At 46.3% G+C, this 27,966-nt stretch overlaps 2 protein-coding genes across 2 annotated transcripts in view; both read right to left on the bottom strand.

The window, feature by feature from the left end:
• The window catches only part of LOC136945325 (PDZ domain-containing protein 4-like), a 10,702-nt gene extending 4,306 nt beyond the window's left edge, over nt 1-6,396 (bottom strand). Inside the window, exons 1-6 of the mRNA XM_067239089.1 lie at nt 6,337-6,396; nt 2,610-2,657; nt 2,178-2,262; nt 1,870-2,068; nt 1,096-1,183; nt 1-77 (exon numbers count right to left, since the gene is read on the bottom strand). The exon at nt 1-77 is cut by the window's left edge and continues 22 nt beyond it. Coding sequence (XP_067095190.1) covers nt 1-77; nt 1,096-1,183; nt 1,870-2,068; nt 2,178-2,262; nt 2,610-2,657; nt 6,337-6,396 — 557 coding nt within the window. The remainder of the gene's footprint in view (nt 78-1,095; nt 1,184-1,869; nt 2,069-2,177; nt 2,263-2,609; nt 2,658-6,336) is intronic.
• Nucleotides 6,397-12,123: 5,727 nt separating this feature from the next.
• LOC136945442 (cryptochrome-1-like) lies at nt 12,124-26,422 on the bottom strand. Its single transcript, XM_067239253.1, has 16 exons — nt 26,307-26,422; nt 24,493-24,657; nt 20,760-20,868; nt 20,298-20,440; nt 19,936-20,120; nt 19,423-19,511; nt 19,126-19,266; nt 18,676-18,987; nt 18,354-18,505; nt 15,723-15,925; nt 15,303-15,398; nt 15,106-15,219; nt 14,935-15,015; nt 14,695-14,819; nt 14,168-14,516; nt 12,124-13,941 (listed from the first exon to the last, which is right to left on the bottom strand). The coding sequence occupies exons 2-15, from the start codon at nt 24,648-24,650 to the stop codon at nt 14,508-14,510; spliced, it is 1,917 nt and encodes a 638-aa protein (XP_067095354.1). The 5' UTR covers nt 24,651-24,657; nt 26,307-26,422; the 3' UTR covers nt 12,124-13,941; nt 14,168-14,507.
• Nucleotides 26,423-27,966: the final 1,544 nt, after the last annotated feature.

Below are 27,966 nucleotides of genomic sequence, written 5' to 3'. Positions count from 1 at the left end.
TCCTCTTCATCATCCGTCCTGTAGCACACCGTCAGCCCCAGCTTCTCCTGCTGGCTGCCCTTGTACAGCTCCACCTCCTGGAGGGAAGGAGACGAGGAAGGAAGGAGACAAGGAAGGGAGGAGACAAGGAGAGGCATGGAACAAGAGAAAGAAAAGAGTGAGGGAAGGAAAGCCGCCGCACATTGGAGGTGCCACCCGCACTGCTGAAGAGACGCATCCTCGTCCCCTCAGAGTGGAGAACCCAATGTTGCTGAACATCAGAAAACTAACTGCATATTCAGCTTCACCCCAGTTTAATTAAGCGTTCATAAATTAGAACAGAGTGTCCCTTGTCATGGCTTGCTGCATGCCACCACCGCCTCTAACAGTCCAACCCGTCACTCTAATGCCCCTCTCTGACAGTCTGTTATGGTCCAGTCATCTCATTTCCATGTCCGTCCCTGCAGAGACGGGCTTCTGCACAGCCAGCAGGAACCTTCGAGCCGCTCCTTGCTTCCCTCAGGTTTACAAGAGTGACGGAGCGTCTGTCCCCTGACACTGCTGGGTAATGAGCTGCCAGTCTGCACAGAGGACATAACCCTGGATAACTAGAGGACAGAGTTAAACTAGTCCTGGATAACTAGGTAATATAACTAAACTGGTCCTGGATAACTAGGTAATATAACTAAACTGGTCCTGGATAACTAGGTAATATAACTAAACTGGTCCTGGATAACTAGATGACAGAATTAAACTAGTCCTAGTTAGTTCAGAGGACTTAACCCTGGTTAAGTAAAGGATGTATATAAACTAACCCTGGATGACTAGATAAAGTAACTAAACTGAATAACGAGTGGATGGGAACTACACCAAAAGGAATGCACAGGTGAACATTAATGTGAGAGAAGAGTTGCCAGGTAAACTACTTTAAGGTGAAGACCTGGTTACAGAATTGTCATCATCTTCATCATCTTGATCACCATCATTACTGTGATCATGATCATGATCAACGTCCTCATCTTCATCATCACAGTCAGAGTGGCGAAGGAGGGAGATGTGTATGGTAAAGGACGGTACATCACAGAGGGGCTTCCTGTAAACAGGAAGTGGTCATACCTCATACTCCAGCTCTTCCTGCCTATCCACCTCGTGGTGAGCGATGTCAAAGTAGTCATTGGGGTCGTAGTCCTGGTCAAACGTTCCACTGAGAGGGGAGAACGAAGAGGAGGAGGGGAAGGAACAATCTCATCACACTGTCACAAAGACACTGTTTTAGTGAAAACCAGGGTTGGATAGCCGTGCTACAGATGACTACCCTTCACACAGTCTAACAGCGACTGTCAGCTATGGCCTGTTCTTGCTAATCTTATGGCTTTGAGACTAAGGGAATTACAACCCAGATCGTTGGGAACTGTCAGGGTCCTCCAGGCCCTCAGAGAGGGCCTAATATATTCTAAAAATATATATATTTAAAAGTAATCTGTTCAAATTTTATTTGATCAATTCATAATTTGACAGTCTAAAGACAATGTTTCTGAAATAAACCCTTCAATTCTGCCTTTTCAGTTTGTGTTGGAATGTAAAGAGTTAAATGAAAAAATCCCCTTTTGTCACCCTATCAGAATTTGCCTTATTGCGCAACACTAATGCAGAATGACCAGTCAATCTGTAGGCTAAATGTACCAACGCAACGTCATTATGCACAATTACCGTAAATAGTGTTGCAAGGGCTGGCTCAAAGAGTGCATAATGACCAACACAATTTCATGTAGGTCTAATGCTGTGCGTGCTGTATTGTGTTTTTTTTTTTGATAAGTAATTGGGGTCAGAGGGCCAAGGTTTAAGAGTCACGGTTCGCTACTTGAGTGTGTTCTGGCTGTGGCCACTTACAACTGGTTGAGTGTGTACTGCTCCATGAGGTGCGGCAGGGGTGGGGAGGGTGGCGGGGGAGGAGGGTGGGGCTGAGAGCCCCGTCCTAGGGTGAGGATGTTCTGGAAGCTGATGTCCGTCTGCGTGGTGTTGTCCACGCAGTCTGGAATGGCGACCAGGGCACAGGAGGTCACCCCTGTGCCTGCTTTCCTCCTGTGACCTTCATAGAAATCAATGAGGATCATAGTCAATTAACGAGTAAACATTGGACCAGTACAAATGGTCATCAAGTCCAACCCCCCCCAAAAAAGATTTAATTGAACATGTACCTTTACGCCCCCCTTGTAGAAGCAAAGGTTCTTGGGAGTTTGGAGGTCTGTCCTGAGGCAGCAAAGATGGCCTCCTTCCCCTGACCTGCAGAGGAGGGGTTGGGAGAGGGAGGGAGGGAGGGATGGGCATAGTTTATCAAGTCAGTGTCTCTTGTCAGTGACCTAATAAAGTATATGAGGCAGCTGTGAAGGACAGATAGATAGATGGAGTTCTCAGGGAAGGAGGAGACAGGGTAGCTGTGATCCATTCTGGTACAGAGCTGGCTGATCAGGAGGCAGGGAGCCGAGGAGGACTGTGTTGCTCTGCCCAGCAGAAATAGGCTCCGTGGTAACCAGCTATTACATGATGGCGTGTTGTGTGTGTGTGTGTGTGCAGGGTGTGTGTGTGTGCTAGAGTGATGACGCACTCGTTTTCCTTCTGTGTGCTCCTACCTTGGTGTGTCCATCCATAGGCCTCAGAGGGTTGCTCAGGTAGCCTTTCTGTTGGAGCAAAAGAGCACAATGGTTAGGGAAAGCCCCTTCACTTTTACAAGTCTTGCAGAGCACATTGTTTATATGAGCAACTAACAGCCATGTTACAGACAGACTTGCCCATCAATTGTTGAAATAGGGAGAAAATGGAGAGGGGAATTTTAATCAACGATAGACAGACTGAATTTTACCAGACACTTCATTAGTATGTGAATGAAATAGCACTGTTCAATGCCTTCTGTAGCATCAATATCTTATGGCCTACATGCAGCCAGAGGCAACATTCTGCTCCAGTGTCTCCTCCGAGGGACGCTGATTAAAAACACCTGGAAGGAACTGCACATGGTGTTATCTTTCAAATCGCAACCTTTATTCTTCCCGTTTACGAGGTAATCTCTGATATCGAACACAGCTGTTTTAATCCAGTTGTGTCAGACCAGCTATTTCTCCAAGGAGGGGAAGGCAGCTTTTTCAGAGAAGGTGGATAGGGCTGCTGTCTGGTCCTCATCGATTGGCTTATTATGCTGACAATGACTGGTGATTGGTCCTGATTGGCCTGATGATGGAGGCAGTAGTTATCTCTGTTCCTGCTTTCAGCAAACAGTACCAGCATCCACGACCTTGACTCTCTGACTCAGTAAACAATGACATTCTAAATACATGTCCACTGTGAACAGCCAACCACAAATATTATCTCTCTCTCTTTCTCTCTCTCTCTCTCTCTCTTTCTCTCTCTCTCGCTCTCTCTCTCTCTCTCCACTGTGAGCCTCCGACCACAAACATTATCATTTCTCTTCCCCACTCTCTCTCTCTCTCTCTCTCTCTCTCTCTCTCTCTCTCTCTCTCTCTCTCTCTCTCTCTCTCTCTCTCTCCATCAGCCCCCTCCTCCCTCCCTCCCTCCCTCCCTCTATCCTGCTTTTGTTTCGGCAGTTTAATTGTAATGCATGACACATTCTAACACCTGCCGTATCAGGGAATACAGAGTCAATTCCTGCCTGCTCAATAAAATAAACAATAAACATGTCTCCCTCCCTTCCCTTCCACTCCACTCCCCTCTCTACTATTCACATTCCAGTAGTCATACACACTGATTTCCATTCCTCATTAAGTATTAACTATCCTGTCAACACCCATTTCCCCCAGTTCTCATGGTGCTCTCCTCTCCTTCCTACCCCTATCCCCCAATCTTCCTCCCCTCCCCTCTCCTTCCCTGTCCTCTCACTGTCCCCTACCTTCTCCCCTTCCCCAGGATCAAGGCTGCAGAGATGAGAGCTCAGTTTAAGCCTCCTGGTGTCGTCCACGTCCTGACCTTTACCCCTCCCTCTATCCCTCTCTCCCTTGCTCTCCATAGCTCCCTCCTTCAACCTCTCCTCTCTCAATCCCTCTCATTATCTCTCTCTGCCACCGGGCTCATCCATATCCTCAGCTCTCTGGTCCTATCCCTCCATTTCCAGCTACATCCCTCCATATTTCTTTCCATCCCACGTCCTCTCCTCTTCCACCGGTGCCTGCGTTGACCTCGGACCCCTATCATTCCCAGAGCCAACCAGGTGAAGTTGCAGTGAGACGGGGCTAAATCCTTGATCCCTGCTCCTAGGTAGTGTGTCTGTTTGTGTGGGTGTATGTGTATGTGTATTGTACCATGGTGTATTGCCTGTGATAGAGAGCCAATTCCCTGATCTAAGCCTGGACCATAGAGGTCAAGTGTTCAGATCTTTCATGTGAGTCTCCAGAGACTGCCTTGAGAATCTGGTGTGTGTGCGTGACTTTACAACTTTGTGTGGATAGGTTTACTTACTTTAACTATGCCACTGTGCCATATGTTGAAGCTACATTCATAATGCATGAATCGAACAAACCGAGTACCTTGGGTATTTGCTTTGTTGTTGACATGCTGTTCATGGCCCATAATCATCTGCATGCAAACAGTAGTGATGACTCTGTGCTGAGAGAAACCACACAGCCCCCTGGAGACTTTGTTAGGCCTCACGTTTGACACCTACTGATGTAACCACACGCTACAGTTCATGCCAATGTATGTCTCCACACATAAATATGGTGGAATGTTTTACCTCACGTTTGTCATGTAATTATTTTGTTCCCCGCTCGTGCGTAGCGATGGTTGTCTCATTGCGCACTGGAGTATGAATGCATCTGGATAATCTCAAACGTCTACTTTCGCTCCGTGTTTGTGAGAGTGTGTGTGCGTGCTCCTGGAGTGACAAAAGCATATATCATATGTCTTGCTTAATGACGCCAGTTGCCTTGGCAACGGCATCCCATTGAGACAAATCTGACAGCTTGGCAGGAGAGGGGGAGAGAGAAAGCAGGAGAGAGAGACTGAAACGCAGGAACTCAGCCGAACACACACACCCCCACACACACACACACACACACACACACACACACCCACACACACACACACACACACACACAAAGATGGTGTGGGAGTGTGGAGCGGAACAGATTAGGGATCAAATGGTATATTCCTTGGCTTTTTTGATACACCTCAGTAGTCTGGTGGCTTACCCTGAGGATTCCCGACATTTGATCGCTCATATCAAAGATTCTTTACAGCAGAGTTTCACCAAAGCTTCTCTCTTTTCAAAGACAGATCAGTTGTGTGTGTGTGTGTGTGTTGAAGGCCCCCTCAACCGAGCAGCTCTGTAATAGTTCCCCTGTGCTCTGACAGTGAGAGCATGCATTAATAAAGCATTCGATACAGCTTATCAACATGTTGGTTAGATCTGAGGACCAGCCTGTGTGTGGCTGACTGCATTGCAGAGACTTGCTAATGGCAGCCAAGTGCACAGGACAAGATGCAGCATGACCGCACCAAGACAATAACAGACTAGAATAGAACACTATGGTTGTGTGTATAGTGTAGGTGTGTATAGAGTGTATGTGTGTGTGTGTGTTCACACCCACTGCAGCACATCTTCATCCCTCTCAGACAGTGTACCAGGTCGGACACACTGTTGGATCATAATAAATCACACACAGGGATACTGACATACTTTCCCTGCCAAGGTGGGGTACTGAGACCATGTGATCGGGGGTGTTGAGGGGGAAGTGAGAGAGAGTGATGATGGGGGTGGATATGAGTACCTGGAGGGCAGGGAAAACATCTGTCTGTGTGCATGTGTGTGTGTGTGTGTTTTATATCGTATGGAAGGTAACTCTTGAGTGACCATGTGCTGTTCTGTGGAATCATTTCTGAGCTGTTCAAATGACTGACTGGCCTGTCCTACCTGATGTTCTGCTTGTCAGATCTGACCATGTTTAAAGCAGACCCGGTCTAAACCTTGAACCTCAGTGCGAAGGCTCCGACAGGCATGACAGCTGCCTGGTGATGCAGGAGAGGCAGACATCAGAGACGAGACCTGCAGTGACCCTAAGCGCCTGAATAATTGAAAGAGTTCGGTGTATCTCACACATTGTGCATGTATATCTGAGCTGAGGTGAAGACGTGGGTGTGCACGTGTGGGTGTGGGGGGGTTGGAGAGTGTGCATAAAGTATGAGTCACGACTGTGTTCTGAATAAGCATGTGCTTTTCACAAACAGACAGTTCCCACAGTTGTATGTCTCTTGACACCTTCACAGAATGACGCAATCCTTCTCAAACGGCTGTCTGAAAACACTGAATATTCATTATCAGTCACATCAGGTCACGAGGGCGGAGCTTACCTGGAACATGACCCGGTACTGCTCCTCTGGTCGGTTGACCACACACATGTTGCACCCCATGATGGACTCAAAATGTCAAAGATTCACAAGTTCCAAGATGATTTGATCTTCTGAAAGGTCCTCCCTGGTAGTCCTGGAGGTTTTCAGTCTGGGAGAGAGCTACAACTTGTGACAACTTGTCTCTTGCACAAGAAGGTTGAAATGATGCTCCACGAAGATTCCAGTCAGCTTAGGTTTTCTTAAAGGTCAAGCTTATCTAACCAGATAAACAGTCAAACTCATTTCTCTTTAGCAAGGAAAGGTCGGTAGCTGAATGTTCTTTATCCTGGCTCTGAAGGAGGTTTCAGTCAGAGATGGTGATGGGTGAGTCCATAGAGTCCACAGAGAAGAGTCTTGATAGTCTTTTGAAAACAAGGTATCTGTTCTATGATATCAACAAGAAACCTCACACAGAGTTTTGTGGTCAATGACAGAGCCTAAACAGAAATGTGGTAATCTGTTTCAGGTTCAGTTGCTGGTTCACTCCAGTTCTTGTGCTTTTTAATCCAGATTATCAGTGTGCTTTTGTATCTAAATCGTTGTGCTCATTTTAACATCAAACAGCATTATCAGCGTAGATGGACCAAAAGAATGTATGTTTAAATATTAAATCAAACACAGTACTAATAAAACTATACGAATTAAATTACTGCTCTGAAGACAAACAATATTTATCTCACTTCCCTCCTGTGGGAATTATCTTCATCATAGTCCTCATCATAAACTCAGCCTTTTTCCTTCAGGGAACAACATAGTAGTTCTTTCAGCAAACTCTAGAGACTGTGATGTGTACAGATAAACAATTCAGTCCACACATTTGCATATGCTATTCCAAATAATTCCTGGAGAATTCCCTAGGTGTCTGAGGATTTGGGATCAAAGCAGAGAGGATTCATCAAGAAGGGGGAGAGGAGAGGGTGGATGAGGCTGATATTTACCCTTAGCAGGGCCACTTATTTCCCTAGGGGCATTCTTCATTAGGCATCCTACTCACTGATCTCTGCTCCCTTCAGCTCATCATTGAGGAAATAGGGAGAGACAACAACCGAATCAAATCAATGAGACACCCTCCTGACATTCTGTCTAGAGCGTATTTACATGTTTCTCCATGTATTCTGTCCGTGAAGAGTCAGGGAAAGAAAGGTGTCAGACGTCAAATGAACTAATTGGCCAGTGGATTGGTTGACCTGTTGACTGGAGTCAAAGAGTAGTGTGGTCCATGGTTTCTGATGCAGCCTGGAGCTTCATCGAAATGCCTAACACTCCACAAGTGACTAATCACCACAGACGCATCTTTGATACAGTTAACCACCCAAACATTTCCATGACTATAAACGAACAATGAATTGAAATGGCAGTGCCACCCTGTGACACAGATACGTAATCCTGTAGCCTAAACCAGACAGTCTCTGTGGTCCAGCTCCCCTTCCCTCAAAGCTTTTTTCTGTGCAACAATGATCCACAAAAATGTCCAGTTTAAAAAGAATCGTGCTTGTTTCGTTTTTTTCAGAATCCTGTCCTTTTTTTTGTAGGAGACTCGCTCTCCTCCTTCTCCCTATCTCCTTCTCTTTTAATCCAGTTTAAATGCACGCAGGGAAACAGGAGGAATCAGAGGCAGGGGCAGGCACGCGGAGGGCTGGCAGCAGGCAGGCTTGGAAACAAGCGAAACATGCCAGGGGTCTAGTAGCATCCCTCCTAGAAAGAGCCATTAGGCTGGGCTGTCTCTGGCTCCTTCCCAGGCAGCGGTGTCGCTCTTTGGGCTGGGCTGCAGACGAGTGTTCCCTTCCTCCTCCTTCTCCCCCTCCTCTCTGAAAAGCTGGGTAGCTTCCCACGTTCTGGTTCTGTTTCTCAGCTTGGCAGCCTCCACAAAACAACAGCAGCTCAGCTAGCTGTATTAACCAGCAGTAATTGCCTGCAGCAGAAGGTGGTCATTGCTAGCAGCAGCTTCAGCTAAAAGTGCTCTCCTTGTTCAGCACCACCGGGTAGCATCCCTCTGCAGCCCCTCGGCAGTGAATGCAGATATTCACACAGCAGCATCAGCAGCAAACCAATTGTCACTATTCATCGTCTCTCTCTCTCTCTCTCTCTCTCTCTCTCTCTCTCTCTCTCTCTCTCTCTCTCTCTCTCTCTCTCTCTCTCTCTCTCTCTCTCTCTCTCTCTCTCTCTCTCTCTCTCTCTCTCTCTCTCTCTCCTGTGGGCAACAGATCTCCCCTCCTACTCAGCCCCCTCCTCCCACCTTTTCTCCATTTGTCGCTACCCCTCCCACTCCTCCTCCTCCCCCTCTTTGAAATGTTCTCTCTCTCTCTCTTTCTTTCTCTCTCGCTCTCTCTCTCCATCTCTCTTTCCTCTCTCCCCCTCCCCCTCTTGCTCACCTGGGCAGTGTTAGATGAGATTGTCTGAATGGAAGAGATCATGAAACTGTTTGGACAGGGGGGAAAGAAGCATGAGGCTGAGTGTGTGTGTGTCTGCGTGTGTGTCTGAGTATGTGTCTGTGAGTGTGTGTCTGTGAGTGTGTGTCTGTGAGTGTGAGAAAGAAAAGATAAATAGGAAAATAGATGCATTATCAACCGGTTTAGTGCAGTATCTGCTGTGATGGTCTAAGATGAGGTAAGCAGAAAAGCATTTCTATTTTCTGATGAGAATGAATTACTGCAGTTTATCACTGGGAAGCAGAGCACTTGATGGTTAGTGTGGGTGTGTGGGTGTGTGGGTGCATGCACCTGTCTATAAGAATAACTCATACGGTACATTAGATTGGAGGGAAATGGAATATTACAGATAAGGAACTACATTTTCTCCTTCAAACCACACTGTATGTGGAGGCTTATCTGAGTGTTTACTCAGATCTGGCAACATGGAGGTAAATGATGTTCCTCAGGTCAAGACACAGAAACCATCCATCCTGTACATTTGACATTCTCTCTGCTTCTTCCCCTTCCCCCCTCTGGTGCATTGGTGAGTGTGTGTGTGTGTGTGCCGTGCTATGGTCCATAGTGAGCAGTTAATCACCAACAGAGCAATTATAGTGTCTGTAAGCCAGGAGGAAATGTCCCTGCACTGTCACCTTTCTGTCACGCTCTGTACACTGTTGACACATATACACATGCACACGCATGCTGACACAAGTGTGCTCACACATAGGCAAGCATGAAAGACAGTACCTACAGTATTTCACAGAAAACCCACCACTCAGATTCCAGTTCCATGTTGCGTGTGTGTGTCCAGAAGCTGTTTTGCTGATTGGCAGGTAGAACATTAGGGCAGATTTCTCCCAGTCTGCCTTGGGACAGTCTGCGAAGTAGCATGAACTGTTTAATAGCCCTGCAGAGCCCCTTCATCTTACACTGCTTCTCTAAACCCCAGGGAACCAATCAGAGGTTAGAACTCCCAGACAGTGTTCACTCAGACACTTACACACCGACACACTTGCACACTCACACACCACACATGAGAGGTCAGGTGGCCGGGGGTGACCAGCAGTGACGCTGTGTCAGAGAGGCGGCCAGATGACAGGCCTGAAAGCTGCAGACAGAGAGAGATCTGACAAGCAATTACAGACTGAACCAGGGTTCTCCCTACGGGGGGGGGGGGGGGGGGGGGGGGGGGGGAAGGGGACTAGGTGGAGGAGCAGAAAAGGCAGAGCTAAATCCATTATGAAATTAAACATCAACATAATTTCATTTCTGTCAATTAAAAAGAGGAGGATATCCAGATCCACTGGGCTAGTGGTCCTTCCTTCTGTAGTTCCTCTCCCATTTTTTCTATTTCTTTCTCTACTTCCCTCTCTCCCTGTGGTCCCTTTAGTACAGCTGATGTGGGGAGCAGAATGGATGTCGGACTAAATCTTCTTAATTGTGGTCTTAGGGAAAGACAAATGCCCTGATGAGATCAAAGCTCAGAGAAACATGTGTTTATCTGGAGGGAAAGAGAGAGAGAGAGGGAGAGAGAGAGGGAGAGAGGGAGAGAGAGAGAGGGAGAGTCTCGCCCCTGAATGAAAGAGAACGAGAACGGAAGCAGAAACCAAACAGGAACGAGGAGGAGGAACAGGAGCAAAGAAAATAATGAGGGGAAGAAGGAGAGTAGAATGAGAATGAAAGGGGTAGAAGGAGGAGAGGAGATGTGGGATGTGATTAGAGGAGGAGCTGCAGGAGGAGATGTCACCTGTATTGAGTGTTTGAGCAGTAGCAGCAGTGTTTATGAGCCGAGCCACTGTCCCCACAATGTGCTCTGATCAATAACATCATGGCCTTAGGGGCTCGTCTGATCAATATCATCACCAACAGGACCATCCCCTCCTCTCTCCACCAGTAGGTCAACTACAGGGACCTCGGTCCTAAAGACAGGAATCAATGCAAGGTTGAATCTATTCAAATTCAATAAACTCAGCCCAATGAAACAGTGCATTGTTTCATGTGTGTGCAGACTGGTTCTATTCTCTAATAAGAATTCAGTTGGTCTGTTGGATGCAACAAGGGAATACAAATTCCAGTACACCCGATCCCTGGCTTGAAATCCATATTTATAGTACTAGGTTAAACTTCTATAATTGTATAAGACAGTGTTAACCTTGCATCAGCTGCAGGTCCCTGCAACCTGCGCACACATCTACACATCAGACTGGGGAGGGGGGGGGGGGTGGGGGGGAGGGGGGGGAGGGGCCTGGGGACTGAAGGAATGAAAGATATAGAGGAGCTACAGGAGAAAGGATGGGGGAAGGAGAGAGGGATGGGGGAGGGAGAATAGAGGTATGGCGTATGAAGCCTCAATGAGAGGACTGAAAGCGAGGAGGGCGAGTGGAGGGGGATGGGGGAGGGAGGAAGAATAGGTGGGAAGAGGTAACTAGGAGAGATGGATGTGGGAAGGACATAGGTGAATAAAATAGGCATTGTGATTCAAAACACTGATACATTTGGTGAAATGAAAGGGAGACGAAGGGAGGGAAAAAAACAGAGAGTAGAGATGGAGGGAGAGAGGGGGGAAATGGAGAGGAGGGTGACATTGTGGTTCGTGATAAGGTGGACGTCTAGCTGGGGAGCGCTATCTCATTTCCAGAGGTGGTCACTGCATTATCATGTTCACTGTCCTTCCTCATGCAAGTGTTCTATATAGCTAGCTAGCTAGCGCTGGTAATCCAAACAAGTGTACTGGATCAAAGCCAGGAGAGTTGTCACTGAGTTAGCTGGGGGCTGAGGTGACACCAAACCCTCGTCCTCACGCAAGCGTAAAGCTGAATTCACGTGTTGTCTTTCTGAGGCAGCATCAGGGAGTGGTCTTGGCTGACATGCTCTGTATGAGTCTTCAAGTTACAGTCAAGGGCTTCTTAATGGACTAGCTACTGGAAGATTAGTGCCAAGCTCATCATTTCTTGCTTTGACAAGAGCTCACTGTAATGAGGGGAAGGAAGGGAGGAGAAAGTCATCACTTGTATGCAGGTTTGGGTTACCAAGGCTGGAAGGAGTCAAGACTCACCCCACTCCCCTCACCCTGTCAGAGAGATGGACTCCTGACCAGCAGGAGCCACAGCACCTCAAACAATGAGGTTTATGTAGAACCTGGGGTCTCATTAAGCTTTGATTTACTTTACCAATTTAATGTTCATGTTGTTTTCAAATGACTAGTACTCTTGCATGTCTCAGTCTGAAGCTGCTTGTGGGTTTGCCCCATTCATTTCATTGATCGGGATGTGCCTTGTCTCCACAATCCCTCCATATGTTCTATTTCAACAGATGAAAACAAACCACAAAAAAGTTAAAATAAAAAGTTTTTAAAACCCATTTTATTTTACTGTCAAGGCTGATTACAAACAATAACACTTTTCACAGAATGACCACAAAATGTCCTGCTTCATGTTCATTTTACATAAAACAAAGAAAACAAAGAACATAGGACAAAGAAAGACCTTCAGCTTTTCACATGAAAAAAGATGTACATTTCATTGTAACCAACAAAATCACACCACCAAAACACAAAAAAAAGTTTTCATAATGACCTCAGTTCTCCCCCCCTAGTTTTCCTAGCCCATGGTCACTAGCAGTACCACACGTTTGTCCGCTGACAAGAGAGAGAGCTAAGAGGATCACCACACCTTTCCTGGCACCCTCTGATATTTGATGGGTAAAGGATCAACTCCAAACAACTGAGTCTACTTCCTACCTTTACATACACAAGAAGGAATGTTGGGTCACACATTGATGGCATCTTGCCTTAAGGTTTGACTGTACTTCCATCCTGTTTTGAGATTTTTGTTTTTTATAAGAAATCTTAGAAAACAAAATTTTTACAAGTGTGACAGACATGGTCCTACCCTGTACTGTCAGATTATGGGGTTGAGAAAACCCTCAAATCAAACTGCCAAGGATCTTTTCTGCAAGCCTCTTTTTGGTTGAGACCAAACGTATCAAGTCCACAATTCCAGTCATTTTCCTTCATACTCACCACAAAAAAATTAATAAAAATGAAATCCCCATAGGAATGCAGAGGTGAAGTCTGGCTGAAAACAGAAGCCGTGGTTGTGACTGCCCCCTAGTGACGGAGTGTCTCTACAACGCTGGTTAGTTGCCGTTATGCCACTAACTGACATGTAATGCCAGAACAAGACTCAAATCATCCATAATGCTACTGATTAACTTATCCAAACACCTGCATACACACTGTAACACAGACGTTGAGCACCTGATCTTATGTAGCTGCCTTCTCTAGCCATGTTAGTATGGTGCAGTATTTATAGTACAGAGAGACAGGGAATCCCAAGGAAAACTGTTGTCCTATTCTGATACAAAAATGTTTTGTACATATGATGTACTTCTTATATCGAGTCAATTTTACACATCACCACAACACTCGCACAATATAAAAAATATACAGTATGTATAAACTGTGTGGTTCTATACACACGCGTGTATTCCAATCAACAATCTGTTGTACCTGTATCTCTTCTACCTATAAAACATCCTTGGTTGGATTTCTCAACCTGTAGTTGTTACTCAATTAGTCAATTTGGAGTTGAATGATATTATGGGATGCTACAGGCTGTAATATTCAGAACCAGTGAATAAAAACTACCTTCCACTCACAGTTGCTAGGGGCCAATCACAAAGTAGTATAACTTTAAGCATACCGTAGATGGCTTCACAGTTAAGCATAGGGAAACTAACACCATGTGCTGATAGTATACTATAGCGAGAAGTGATTTCTTCTTTTTTTTTTTTTACAAATGTGTATGCCGGTGTACAGTGATCAGCTACCATGCTGGTACAAAATGTGTAATGTTTGAGTGAATATACGTCACAATCTTGTTCAACTGGCACAGATCAAATTATTTGAAATAATATGTAAAATGTGCTGGTAATGTGTGACCCCTGCCCCATTGAAGTTATAATACACCTTCTTATCAGTTCCATTTGGTTATTTAGCAGAAGCCGAACACATTTTTGCCCTGTCTAATAATGCTGGCACAGGTTTTAAGGTGTCACCTTGCTGGTGGTTGTTACCTCAAGATGTGCTTCATCCTAAACATCCTGCCTGGCTGTGGTAGAAAAAGTATTAGACCTGAGGACAGAGGTCCCCCTCTGAGGACAGAGGTCCCCCCCTGAGGACAGAGGTCCCCCTCTGAGGACAGAGGTCCCCCTCTGAGGACAGAGGTCCCCCTCTGAGGACAGAGGTCCCCCTCTGAGGACAGAGGTCCCTCTGAGGACAGAGGTCCCCCCCTGAGGACAGAGGTCCCCCCCTGAGGACAGAGGTCCCCCTCTGAGGACAGAGGTCCCTCTGAGGACAGAGGTCCCCCCCTGAGGACAGAGGTCCCCCTCTGAGGACAGAGGTCCCCCTCTGAGGACAGAGGTCCCCCTCTGAGGACAGAGGTCCCCCCCTGAGGACAGGCAGGCCTGCTGATGTGGAACTGTTAACTACCTCTACATCTCTTCAAAGTTCTCCAACTAGATTCATTTCACCTCTGATTCCCGGCAATCCCAAAAAAATCCAAAATCTAATTTTTGATGGATTTTGAGGCAATATTGTTTTGAACTTTGTGTGGGTGAGGAAAACCCAGTATCTTCTGTCCCCTGATAATGTAGGCCTTCCGTCGAGTCAGTACTGTGTAGACTCAATCAAGATATCCTGGGTGGTCTCCAACTTCACTAGGTCTTCTGGATAAAAATTGAGAGAGAGAGAAAAGAGAGAGAGAATCATAACGGCCCTGCTGGCAAACAGGACCAGTCATCATAACACTGTCAAAAGTCACAATGTCATAAAGAGGTCATATCAATACATGTTGTGGCCTTTATATGATATGTGAGTACGCTTGACCCTCGACCCCAGACTGACCTCTGTGCTCTGTCGTTGGATCTTGAGGAGAGAGCAGGAGTCATTGTCCTCCTCCCCGAGTGAGTCACGCAGCGACTCGCGTCCCCGCTTTCCTGTAACGCTGCCTCCCGTGTGCAGCAGGCGCCCTGAAGACCGACAGCACACACACGTTAGAACATCCATGGTTCAGAGGGTCTAGGCTGAGATGATAAGTGTGTTTATGTGAGGGTGTGTGTGCGTGGGTGGGCATGTCTCAGCTACCTGGGTGTTGAGGCATAGCAAACTGGTGGTAGAGTGTGCTGCTGGGCACAGCCAAGCTAGGCTCGGGCACTGACTGGTAACCTGGAGACAAAGTCAACTTCAGGTTATCACCAGCTGAACAACATGAGAGTACAGATTCCTGAGCTGAGACCGTCACAGTTCATGACCTACCATGCTGCTGCTGCTGAACGCCTCGTGGCCCCGGCTGGTCCTCGCTGGGAAAGTTTAGCAGGGTGCTCCCGCTGCCGTTACCGGTGACAACTGAGCTCCCGGACACAAGGGGCACTGGAGAGAGAACACGGCACCTTTAGATCACATGAACCTGTGTGTTTGACCCAGGTTAGGGCGGTAGGTTGTGGCTAACTCACCGTGTGGCGTGTTGGAAGCAGACGGCTGTTCTCCAGGAGAGTAGGCCATCATGCCTCCGTGGCCGTTTCCGTTGGAGGGCACAGAAGCCAGCAGGCCTGACGTGCAGGAGAGAGGTTGTTGTCAGGAACATCATATAATCCATTCCAATCCCTGTTAACCCATAACATGTACCAGTCCTGTAAACTATTCCTAACACAGTATTTTAAGTAACTTAACTAGTCCTTAACCAGCCCTTATATAAAAATGTATTTTCTATAGTCCCTATAAAGTCATTTTGATTCATTCTTATCAGTTTCATAACTTACTTTGTACAGGACCATCTGAAGTAGGCCTTTCTACTCCCAGCACATGTTAACTAGCCCATACCTAGTCTTGTAACTATCCGTAACCAGTCCTCTACCATGTTAACTAGCTCGTACTTAGTCCCCGGTAGCGTGACAGCTGCTGGTAGATCTGCTTCATCCTCTCGATGTTGAGGCGGCTGGCCTCTGCATGGTTGACCATGGGTTTGGGGTAATCCACACCGATAATGCACTTGGCAGCCGTCTGCACGGATTCTGGAGCGTTCCAGGGGTCGTAGATGTACTTGGCAGGGAGCCCCCGGAGGACGGGGAGGTAGCGTCTGGAAGGGAGAGATTAAAACGGCAGAGTTCTTTCATTAGTATGCAGAAGGTTCCAGACTCTGTGGTAGTGCATGGGAGTGGCTTTGGGACAATTTTGTGAAGTTATTTATTTTTTATTTTGTGTGTCCTTGCTTAATCCTCTTCAAATATCTAAGATGTTTGTGTATGTGCGGAGATATAGATCCATATGAATCCCATGTCAGATCCACCTAAACGTCTATATAAGATATGTTCCTAGGAGAAAACATGTAAGAGATGCATGATAAGTGTTACAGCTGACAACACAGTAAACTTGTTCTAGCCACAAAAGCAAAAATGATATCAGTTAATAAGTACAGGTAACTAGATTTAGTTTTACTAAAATTAAACTACAACTAGGAATGAAACAGGCAATTGGTAAGTAATCCAATGGCACTGCTATCTTACAGCTTCTACACATGCACATTTGAAACATCTAATACATACTAGTTACAGAACAGTACCACAAAATGAACTACCATCTGTATACTACAGTATGCCCATTCAACTGACACCTAAAATAAAGTATCTCATCCTGAAGTAAGTAAACCTCTGTAGCCCTATCAACAAGCATGGAACCCATAAGCAGAGCCATTAACTTGACCTATGAAGACCACTGACATAAGTAGACCTATGAACACCTTATGTAGACCAATGAACACCTTATGTAGACCAATGAACACCATAAGTAGACCAATGAACACCATAAGTAGACCAATGAACACCATAAGTAGACCAATGAACACCATAAGTAGACCAATGAACACCATAAGTAGACCAATGAACACCTTAAGTAGACCAATGAACACCTTAAGTAGACCTACGAACACCATAAGTAGACCAATGAACACCATAAGTAGACCAATGAACACCATAAGTAGACCAATGAACACCATGTACACCTTTGTAGGCACTTAAAAGACACTAGATCCAACGTAGGACAAATATAGGCCTGTGAAACCTAAGAACCCTCCAGAACACTCAGAGAGCAGCTGTGGAAGTAGACAAAGGGCTCTATGGAGTTTGATGTCTGAGGGGTGCAGGACCCCTGGAGGACTGCTGGTTGGAGGGGTTTCCTTGGTGCTTGTTGTACAAGGAGAGGCCACCTACCTACTCGGTCGGACCTTACCAGGGCTCGCCAGGCCTCAGCAGAGCAGGGGGAGTGGATGGAACAGCCCAGAGACCACATGACAGACGGACGCCCCGAGGCATCCTGCCTGAGCCCCGGCGCTAGGGAGATTCCTACTATAAACGCGTTAGAAAATCAGAGGCAGTGAACCTACCAGTGACCCTCCCTCATTTCCTCCCACGGCCCTCCCTTCCTCCCACGCCCCTCCCTCCCTCCCAGGCCCCTCCCTCCCTCCTGGCCCCTGGTCAGACCAAAGAAACACTTTGGGATGAGTAAGAGGTTCAGTTCCCCTCCCTGCCCCTCCGACTGCCATCGCTCGCTTTTGAGACGACAGTGATCCCAAGCCAAGGCAGAGAAACTTGCTAACTGCAGTGTTCAGCACAGCCCTCTGGTCTGTCTGTCTGGTGGGCCCCGAGTTACCCACATGGGGACCACAACCCTTCCACCAGGAACATCGGGGACCAGTCTCCTCACAGAAGGTTTCCCAAACTGGTTTCACAGTTAACAGGCTTCCAAGTGCCTTGGCTGAGAATGGCTTTCGTCTTAAAAGCAGACAACTACAATATACAAAGGGGAGAGGGACGGCTGAACTTTTCACCCAATCCCAATGAACGGCAAACATACAGATAAAATAGGGACAGGACAAAAACAAAGCTGTCTTGAAAACAGAAAAAGTGTCAGAAGGCGCAATATTTCTACACGAGAGAGAGAGAGAGAGCTCGTGTCAAACTACAAAGTACACACATTCACTAGAATGGTCAGACAGAAGTACACAGATAAAAACACACACACACACAGGAGAAGTGTGCCTTCACCCTTTCAGTACATCTGACTGAAAAGAGAGAGAGAATGTGAGAGAGGAAGACAGACAGACTGAAGCAGCACTTACCCAGAGGTAGGAGGACTCCCATCTAGAGGGTGAGAAGGTGTCCCTAACCATGACCCCCCCCCCCCCCCCCCACCTTCCCCAGTCTAGATTCTCTGTTCTCAAAAACCCACCTGCCAGTCACACTCCCCTTACAGTGGCTCTTCTGTGACTGCTAGCCAGCTAATTCCATTTATGAATTGATGTCATGGTTTTATGAGCTCTCATGTACATTACTATACAGTATACTGGGAGACCTTTTCATCCTCTCAGTCAAAGTATCCTACAGTGACAATGTCACCTGGCCGACATGCCCTCCCTGTGCTGGGCCTGGAGGGAGCATCAGCTCTCTTCTCCATAGTTAGACAGCGATGTGGAGGGGGACCAACTCAGGCCTGCCAGGACATGGACCCACCTGATGAAGTCTCCATTGGGGTCTGTGCGCCGGCCGAAGCCCACAGGACAGTAGCAGTGGAAGAACTGCTGGAAGAAGGAGCTGCAGGAGAGCCACATCCAGCTGCCAGCGTTCACGCTCCAGTCTGCATCCAGGAGCAGCTCCTCAAACACCTGCAGAGTCAGACAGGACAGCTCCATGGTCAGCCGCCCAACAGGACGCTACCGTAGAGGACTGCACCAGCTCCCATCTTTGGTGACCCTCTAGCACCTTTCACACTCCAAACCCCCCGCTTGCCTTTCCAATACACTCCTCTCCACTCCTCTCTCTCTCTCTCCTGTACCTTCATGCCCTCCTCCCAGCTGATCCACAGGTCTCCGCGGGTCAGGAAGCAGGCCACGGCGTGCCGGGCAAGGTGGTGGATCCAGCCCTCCTGCCTCAGCTGGGTCATGATGGCGTCGATCCAGGGGAAGCCCGTCTTGGCCTCCGCCCACTTGGCCAGGGCCTGGGGATTGCGCTCCCAGGGGATGCGGACACAAATGGGGTTGCCCTCCATCTTGTCGAAGCGGGGGTTGTTGGTGGCGGTCGTGTAGAAGAACTCCCGCCATAGCAGCTGGCCGTACAGGGAGAGGGGCGGGGAACTGTTCTTCTTCACCTGGGGGGGTATCAGCAAAGCACACTAGCACGTTACAGGTCTCTGACGGAACCAACTAGACTCCTTCTGTTATAGTTGAAATGCAATTTCCCATTCGTGTAGGAAAAATTAACTTAGGTCAATGGACTGAGGTCTGACCTTGCGATAGAGGTCGGTGAGTTTGAAGTAGAAGAGTCGACAGGAGAGGCAGCCAAAGCGCAGGTAGGGGCTGAGGCCTGTGGGGCTGGCCAGCAGGGAGTTGGCATTCATCCTGGGGCGCTCAAAGTTGGCCACCCACGCCTAGGGGGAGAGAGGGGGGAGTCAGGGGGAGACCCGGTGGGAGAATAGGGCTTAGACAGAAATGTCAACGAACCCTGGTTCCACTGGTTGAGAGAGAGTGAGTAGTATATGCATTTCCCTTCATGTTGATTCTCGTGTCTCAGGGACAGTTCTCACCTTTCTCTCTAGGTGGCGCTCTATTCTGGTCAGAGCCTCTGTCTCACCTCCCGGCCACACGGCTGTAGGCAAGCCTTCAGTATCAAAGCCTGGGGAGGACAGTTCATCTTAATGCCACATCCATGTTCAACTAAGATAATCCCTTTACAGTTACAGTGTCTCCGTGTGAGCTTCTCTGCGTCTGTCACTCTTATCAGTTTGTCTGCCAGGTACTGTACTGATCTGGGGTCAGCCATGACTATGCCCAGGTCTCCAGACTTCAGCAGACAGAAATAGCCTGATCTTTGGCTCCAGCTGAACCACGACTGGACCTGCTGTCAGTGTGCTCTGTTCTCAACCACCACCAGCTCCTAGACAAATAGCTGTCTGGTTGTCATTTTTACTTGACTGTTTGACCAGAGCCAAAGCCCAGTTCCACCAGCCTTTCTGCCTGCCTGGTGCTCTGGCTGGCTAGGTAACTATTTAACCAGACAGACTGGTGTGCTGACGAGGTTAATCTTTGACCAGACCCACCTAGTTCCTCCAGGGATGGAACCCCGTACTTGTCCCCATGGTCGTCAGACACAGGCGTGATGCAGCGCCCCATCAGGCTGCTGGAGATGGTGTCCACCGGCATCTCAGGGGGGTCCAGCCGGCTGACCAGAGTCTGGAAACGCTTGTAGGTCAGAGGGGGCTGGCCACCATTCAGATCGATCACCCTGGGGGGCAGGTGGAGGGGGGCAGGTGGAGGGGAGAGGGTAGAGGGGGGCAGGAGAGATAGAGACAGGTGTAAGAATCTGTAGTGCTAAAAGGCATAACGTGTATTAAAAAGGCGTGAAGATGTTGAAGTAGAAGAGTGAGAGGAATGTGAGGTGTGTGTAGAGGGTTTGACCTACTTGTCCAGATCGTAGAGGGTGTGAGAGGTCTTGACGATGACCTCCACCCCAGCCTCCTTGGCCAGCTTCTTGATGGCAGCATCCCGCTCCTTCCCAAAGGGCTCCGAGTCGTACTCAAACGTCAGCCGTGAGATCTTCCACTCCTGGAGAGGAAGTTGGAGAGGATGTTGGGAGTCCGACTTTAGAGTAACCATTTGGAAAAAGGACACTCATTGATGATAAAAGACAATTATGCTCTATGGCAGGGGTGTTCAATCCTGGTCCTCAGGGTTCACTGTCCTGTATGTTTGAGATGTTTCTCTGTTCCAGCACACTTGATTCAAATGAATGGTCTTTGTCAAGCTTACACATACAGGAGAGTGGACCCGGGGACCAGGATTGAACATCCCTGCTCTATGGAAGAGAGAGATTGGTTCTAATCTGATGTACAGCAGGTGATCCCCGCTGTTCTTGTCTTGTCACCTTGAAGAGGCGAGGAAACACATTGGCAGGCTGGCCTCGGATGACGAAGAGGCGGGAGTCAAGTTTCCTCAGGCTGGCATCCAGATCCTCCAGGCACTGCAGCAGGAACCTGAGAGGATTGAGAGGAAGATACAGTCAAACAGACGGATAGCAAACCGGTGAAAGACAGACAGGTTGTTAGTGGAGGCAGAGAGTCAGATGAGGGGCAGTCCCTGAGTCAGAGTCAAACCAAGGTATACAGTATAATGACACACTCTTAGCTTTCTGCTGTTCAATGGTGTCTGCCTATTATCCTTTACAGTAGTTATATCTTAAGATCCAGCCTCTTTCATTAACATTTTAAACACTGTCGTACATTTCATTCTAAATGTCACCACAATTAATAAGGCTCAATGTGTTTGGGAGTAGTGTAGTGTAGACTTTTTGTTCAGCAAGTCATTTAATGACATTATAGCCTCCTCTTATTTCATCAAGTGATCAGTACCAACAACGTAACTGCAATACCATACATCTCCACATCAGGTCCCTGTTCTACCATTGACCCACAAGGCTCTGGGACAATACACTCTGGTATGGTTGAGTAGGCCTACACGAATGAAAGCATGTCCTTCAACCTGAAAACATATGTATGTAGGCTGTGAACGACCTTTTTAATTATTCATAACTCCCACAGTCAAGGGTTCTGTTAATCAGTATTCGCCGATCTGAAAGGTCAAGTCTGACGCAGTTCCATTAGTCTTTACTTCCAACCACCTCACCTCACCAATACACATGGAATCCGTCCTGCATGTACACCAGAGCCCTGGAGGACTGTAGAGTTAGGAAGACGATCCAGCAAGGCTGAAACCACAAAGGTCATGTTGTGCTACTGTAGCAGGTTGTCACCAGTTATCATTCACAGAGACCTTCCTTTTTCTTGTTCACATTTTTACCCACCCTTGGAGATAAATGTAAGATACCCGGAACCATCCTTGACCTCTGATTGAATGAGCGTTGTTGTTTTCTTTTGCTATGGAGGGAACATTTCACACTTCACAGTCATCAATGGGTTCTCATGAAACACTGTTCTATTTTTCAAGTCTCTCTTGACTGGCTGGGGCACCGCAGTAGCTGACGACGCACTACAGACTCTCTGCCATAAAAATCATTTTCCTCTCCATCTATGGGGGTGATAAATCTTTGTATTTTCTGGTCAAATGGTAACTTCCGACAACAAAAGGAATTTCATTCAATCAACTTCCAAATGTCTTCCTGGGTTGCAGTTTGAGCCTAGCAACTGGAAACTTTCATCAGCTAAGGTCAGGGGAAGGAGGGATGGGTGCTCTGGTTTAGTATGCCTGCCTGTCTGCCTGTCTGTGTGCCTGTCTGCCTGCCTGTCCCCAAACACCAAAGCCCAGACCAAAGCGACAGTCAAGTTGTCACTGCTCCAAATCTCTGGTTAGGCAACACATTCACAGATTTGCCAAACCACACAAGCACATGTGGATAGCAGATTCTGTGTAACGCTTATCTGTAACACTCTCATGCTCACATTGTAAAAAAAACTTTTAACATTTGAACTTGATTTAGAATTACAGATTTTTTCCATATTTTCATTGTTCAGTTGCCCAAAATAAGTTACATTGCTGGTGTGCTACTCTGGTTGGGTGTCTGTGAGAGTCTCGTGACATACAGTGTGTGAGAGTTTGTGTTCATTTGTGAGACAAAGTAAGGAAAGTAGGCTATGTACATTTTTTGGTCTGTGTGCGTGTGCCTGAATGACGTTGTGTGCGCGTGTGCTAACACGTGAGTCAGTGTATGTGTGAGTGTGTTGTTGTGGGAAAAAAGACCCCCCATGGTGTTTCCTGTGTACTGCGGCCTGCTGCTTGATTATACGTCAGCCTTTATATAAGCAGTATGGCCTAGTTCTCAGAGCGCAGGCGCTAACGTTGTGTGGAGCGGTCCAAATTAGCCCAGTAACCTCATTCCTGCTCCCTCAGCCAACCCAGTTAGGGCATGCAGCTCCCCTCTGGACTGGGAGCAGACTGGAGCGGGAGCTTCATCACACAACCCTGCTCTAAACAACACGACAATCATATAAAAAGAAGCCCTACATCTACAGACAACAGCCAGAAAAATAACATCCACTTCCTCATATTCTGGTCCAGACAGAAGTGTTTCTCTAAATAAAAAAAACTCTGCAAAAAAACATAGCAAATCTCCTTAATGCCCCTGACAAATTTCACCCAACTTCCTGGTTCTACATGTCAGTCAGAGTAGGACAAGCTGCATGAGCAGCATAAGCAAAACTGGGTCATCACCATGACAACCAATGACTCAAATGGCATTTGCCAGCATACTAACCTAAATTCTTTCCATGTAGCAATTTCTTGTTAGTTTTTTTTTCACCAGACCTAAAAGTTTTTTTCTCTTCTGATTTTCTCTTCGCAACTACTTTTTTGACAGTGACAGTTTTTTTGTCAACTGAATTGTGCTCTGACTCATTGACCAAAGATGTCTCCTACGATGACCGTAAATCCATTGGTAAAAAAGAAATCCAGGGTCAAAAGTTCCCACAAACTGTATTAAAAAGGAAATGAAACTAAAAAGCCAAAGGAAACAGACCCCTTTTTCAAAAGTAATCCTAAAGAGAAGATCCTAGGTTCCTCCAGATCATCGGTTGCTCAGATAGGACGGGAAGGTTTCAAGAAGCAGGTAAAGAAAGGAGCAACTAGAAATGCTCACTGTTTCATCTTTGTATCGCAGCAGAGAAGCCAACTACTAACTAGCTCACTTGGCCCTCCAGAACTAGAGAGTTTCATGTCCTTCCAATAAAAAAGAGCAGTGCCTTTAGATTGTCATATGGTTTTATATAGGTCATATATAAGGCATAGGCTATGCCTAAACATAACCACAGAATTGCATTGAAAGTCACCAATGACTATTTCAAACTGGAAATTAACCTCAACTAATTTTCTGGTTACAAAATCAGTGTTTAGGAAGTTTGGCAATTGAACTCTGGGTACACCAGACAGCCATCAGAGGTTCCAGCCTAGCTCCAGGATGCTGGCCATCTTAACACTAAGCTGATGTTCGTTCAACAAGATCTCTACCCAAGGATTAGTCAGCAGGCCCAGGTGTCCGACCAGCTGACAAATGTCATGTTTGGCTATTTAAGGAGTAAGTCAGACAGGTGTTAAAGGAACAGGAGAAATGTGTAACCCGGGCTGGGGAAGGGTTAATAACAACAGGAGCTGTAGTGACCTCCTCTTCTTTGTCACACAGCTCAGTCTATAACCAATCAATAACAACCTAGTTTGCAGCAATGCCTCTTGGAAAACATGTTTGTCTGAAGAATCAGTGGAGAAGAGAGATCCCTTTCGCTTCCAATGTGTGCTGGCAGATTGATTTAAACGATGTGCCCTGAGCTCTCTGCACACATCTCCCTCTGCGACTGAAGATGCTTGAGGCTGCATTTATGCCAGGGATAAGACCGAACACCTTGCGGCCACTCCTATGTATTTAGTCCTCGGTACAATTGGGTTGACCATGTACACATGTCCCTAAAATAGACAGTAATCTGTTGCACAGGTAATAGCTTGAGCCAAATGAGGACCTCCTTGACCACACTACACCTCGAGAGGATGGATATAAATAAGGGCTTTACCTTGAATCGGACCCCACGTGTTCTGCACAGCACAACTCCAAATCACAACTGAACTATATAAAGAAAGACAACTGCCGCTTCACTCACCTCCAGCGGTTGACCCCCAAGTTGGAGGAGCCGGCAAACCAAGGATCCAGGAAGTAAACACAGCGCACCGTGCCGGCTCCCCGGATGGCCTCCTGCAGCGCAGGGTTGTCATGCAGACGGAGGCCCTTCCGGAACCAGTGGATGGAATTAGGGGCCATCAAATGGCTGATGATGAGGGGGCAGAGGCAATTGGTTTGGAGACAGAAACAGAGAGAAAATAATGAATCACAGTAATCATAAATTCTTCCAGTATTTGAAACTGAAGTTTTTTTGTTTTAATGGATTATATTTCAATGTTTAATGACAGAGAACCAGTTTTTATACCATGTTTTTGCTGGCTGGACACACACCTTGGTATAAATCTATCAAATGAAAATATGTCTCAAGTACATTTGATCATTTTAGTGTAGGTCTAAAGCAATTATATTTGTGTATGATGTAGATCTTGCTTACAAGAATGGACCAGGGCTACCCTTTCACAACAACATGGCTCCAGACCCCTTTCAGCCCACTGGGCATCCTCCCCTACACAGACTCCAGGCCAACAGCATGACTACATGGCTTCCTGGTCTATAGTAGTCATCTGGGTGACTGAATGGTAGCTTTTTGGTGGTGCGGGTTGCTAAGTCCCACTGGCGACCCACTCAACGCAGGAGGCAAGTGAGGAAGCAATACTGACAAGTGAAGTCTACTACAACCACCAGAAGGAATGTGATAGGTTAACAATGAATGACGAGGAAAGAGGGATGCTATGTAAACATAAAACTCACAGGGGTAATGTTGTTTAAATGTAATAGCACTGTGTAATTAGCCAATACATTAAACTGCGAGGTATTGACATAACATAGTGCCGTTTCATTGGGAGAATATGGTGCAGAGAAAACGTCCATCTTGCTGAGTAATTCTGTTTAATAAGTGTGATTTAATCCTGATTTGTAAGTGTGATTTAGCCTATGAGAAGTTAAGTATTTTACACGTTTAGGGAATCATATGATCTCTTAAAACCCCAAAACCTCAACGAATCTACTGTGTATGTGTAAGTAGACTCAAAGAAAATATCCTTAAGTCAACATCATGGATTTGTCTAGGCTTTATGACACAATAACGTCAGTATGTGTGAGTGTGAGTATGAATGGGTGAATGAGAGGCAAACATTGTAAAGCGCTTTGAGTGCCGCTAAGGTAGAAAAGCGCTATATAAATTCAGTCCATTTACCATTTACCAATAACCTTACCTGACCAGAAAGTAAGCTACTTCATTAAAATTATCCCCCTACAGTGAGTTAGTGTCACGCATTCAGTACAGTAGAGGCTTTAAAAGACAACGTACATACTTAAAAGACTATACAACCAGGCTATATTGCACTACAAATGTGATTCACAAATGATTTAGCTATAAGTGTCGGAGAATACTCTTTCCAAAAACCAATTCTACGTAGAATTGTACGACGAGGTCTTCTCACCTTGTCTAAAAACCATAGCCTACTGTTGAGGTTGCCAACTGTCTGGACTAGGCTACACGTAAACACGTAGACTTTAGGGTATTGAAAGAAATCAGGTCAATAAGCTATGGTAGAAATTACAATTTTATGACTGTTTTGACAAGTTACGTAGAAAACAATTGATAGGGTATACAAATACAGTAGTCACATTTTTTTTTTCATCTCAATGAGACTTGAGAAGTTAGTGAAGAATGAGAATTCTGAAGACTGAAATGGGATCACTGGATCATTGGTTATGCAACCTCAGTCAACTCAATGGCTCTTCTCTTTTCTAACCCCCAAATTAGCTATATATGAATTCAACGCATATTACCTTACAGTTGAAGTGGTCCCCAAATGTGATTTCTATGTCAACCTCAAAGAAAAAATCATTTCTTTCCCTGGTTTCGCCTTGTGGATCTTGAGCAACGCCGTTTTCACAGATCCCCGGCTCAGCAGTCTGGTTTCATAAGAGTAGTCTCCACTGCGCATGCTCGGAACTCTTTATCCCACTTGCAGTGCCCAAGCATGAGAAGCGTTGTGCCTGCGACGGGCTCAACAATTGGCTGGACAGAATCACGTGTAAATTCCCGACTCACGTTGAGAGAGCATGGATGTTTATTTTTTTTTCACTTCACAGTTCACACTCCTACTATACCTTGGACTGGATTTGAACAGGATGCAGGAAGGGTGATGTTTTCAACGGAAGCGCTATGTTTAACCAAATTCCACATTAGTTCCAATTTACCAGCCGTTAACTGGTTCTTAATTGTCATGATGTCTGTGATGGCAAACTTAATTTTGGCTGCAGATGTTGTCCATTCCAGCTTACTTCAGCATTCGGACACATAGACCTAGTAGCTCATTGCCTTGTGCAATGGTACTGTTTAATCAGTGTGCGAGGCAACCCAACCTGCATAGTTTATCACAAGTAACTTATATACAAAGTTAAGTGACGTATCCCGAAGTAAACTGTACTGAAGTTGTTGGCCAAGAGTGCTTCCAATATGCCAACCACACTCATACTCAAGGGAATAGCCGTCTGTATTCTTTCCTGTGCAAAAGGCCACCTGATTTATGTAGGATGTGGTAGGCAATTACAGACAAGGACATTTGAACATATTTAAATGATCAGTATTTTGATATCCTACTGATACATTATTCTGTGTGACGAAATAGAGATGATTAATAGACCGTCAGAGGAAGTGCAGGGTTATTCTCTCTCTCTCACCCACCTTCTTTCTTTATCCAATCCACCAACTCTGTCACCCACTCGTTCACCCATTCCATGCTCTCAATTTAGCTTCATCACTACACCCCTTCCCCCTTCTCTTCCTGTGTCTCAGAGGACTGTACAGCAACAGATGGGACTATAGAGGTGTGTGGGAGGAACAGAGAGAGAAGCATTTTGTACCAACGATGGGCATGCTTTCGTCATTTCCTCAAACAAGCACAACACAACCAGACCTTCAGCCTCTTAAGTCTCCCTCGTGCCTTTTTGGTTATTTAGTCCAGAAGTTATTTGCACCCCGATATATTGTGCAAAACCCTAGCTACTTCTGGTCATGCCCAAGCTGTTCATGTATTACAATAACACACTATAATACCACCACCACCATCAACAATAACATGTTGTACTCATAGTGAGGGTATTTGTCTGGTCTTATGGCACAGGGTTTATATGAAATTAAAATACGGGTCAAGATAAATACATTAGCTTGTACTGAATATGTTGTGACAATTGCTGTGCCGGCTGGAGCCGTATCACAACAATATGGCTCCACACCCTCCCTCGTCCATTTGGCATCCTTCTCTACACACAAGGCAAGCCTACACTATATGAGTCTCTGCACTGACTTCTGCTTTAATATAATAATTATTGTAACTTCACAGGTTTCATTGATGTGAAAGAGTTCAATTCATGTTCAACTGTAAATTCATTTGAACTATTTTTGAGTTCATACTTCATACAATGATTACAATTGTAAAAAATA

The sequence above is a fragment of the Osmerus mordax genome, chromosome 7 (assembly GCF_038355195.1).
Source record: "Osmerus mordax isolate fOsmMor3 chromosome 7, fOsmMor3.pri, whole genome shotgun sequence".
In the NCBI taxonomy this organism is placed as follows: domain Eukaryota; kingdom Metazoa; phylum Chordata; class Actinopteri; order Osmeriformes; family Osmeridae; genus Osmerus; species Osmerus mordax.
Note: the sequence above shows the minus strand (reverse complement) of the source record. Positions and strands in the feature narration are given on the sequence as shown.

Excerpts from the sequence above, each read along its gene's own strand:
- LOC136945442 (XM_067239253.1), bottom strand. The coding sequence starts at position 24,650 with ATGGCCCCTAATTCCATCCACTGGTTCCGGAAGGGCCTCCGTCTGCAT. Across the intron at positions 20,441-20,759 it reads TGTTTCCTCGCCTCTTCAAG|GAGTGGAAGATCTCACGGCT; the intron begins GTGACAAGACAA and ends CTTCCTCTCCAG. Across the intron at positions 15,016-15,105 it reads CGTTCAGCAGCAGCAGCATG|GTTACCAGTCAGTGCCCGAG; the intron begins GTAGGTCATGAA and ends CTTTGTCTCCAG.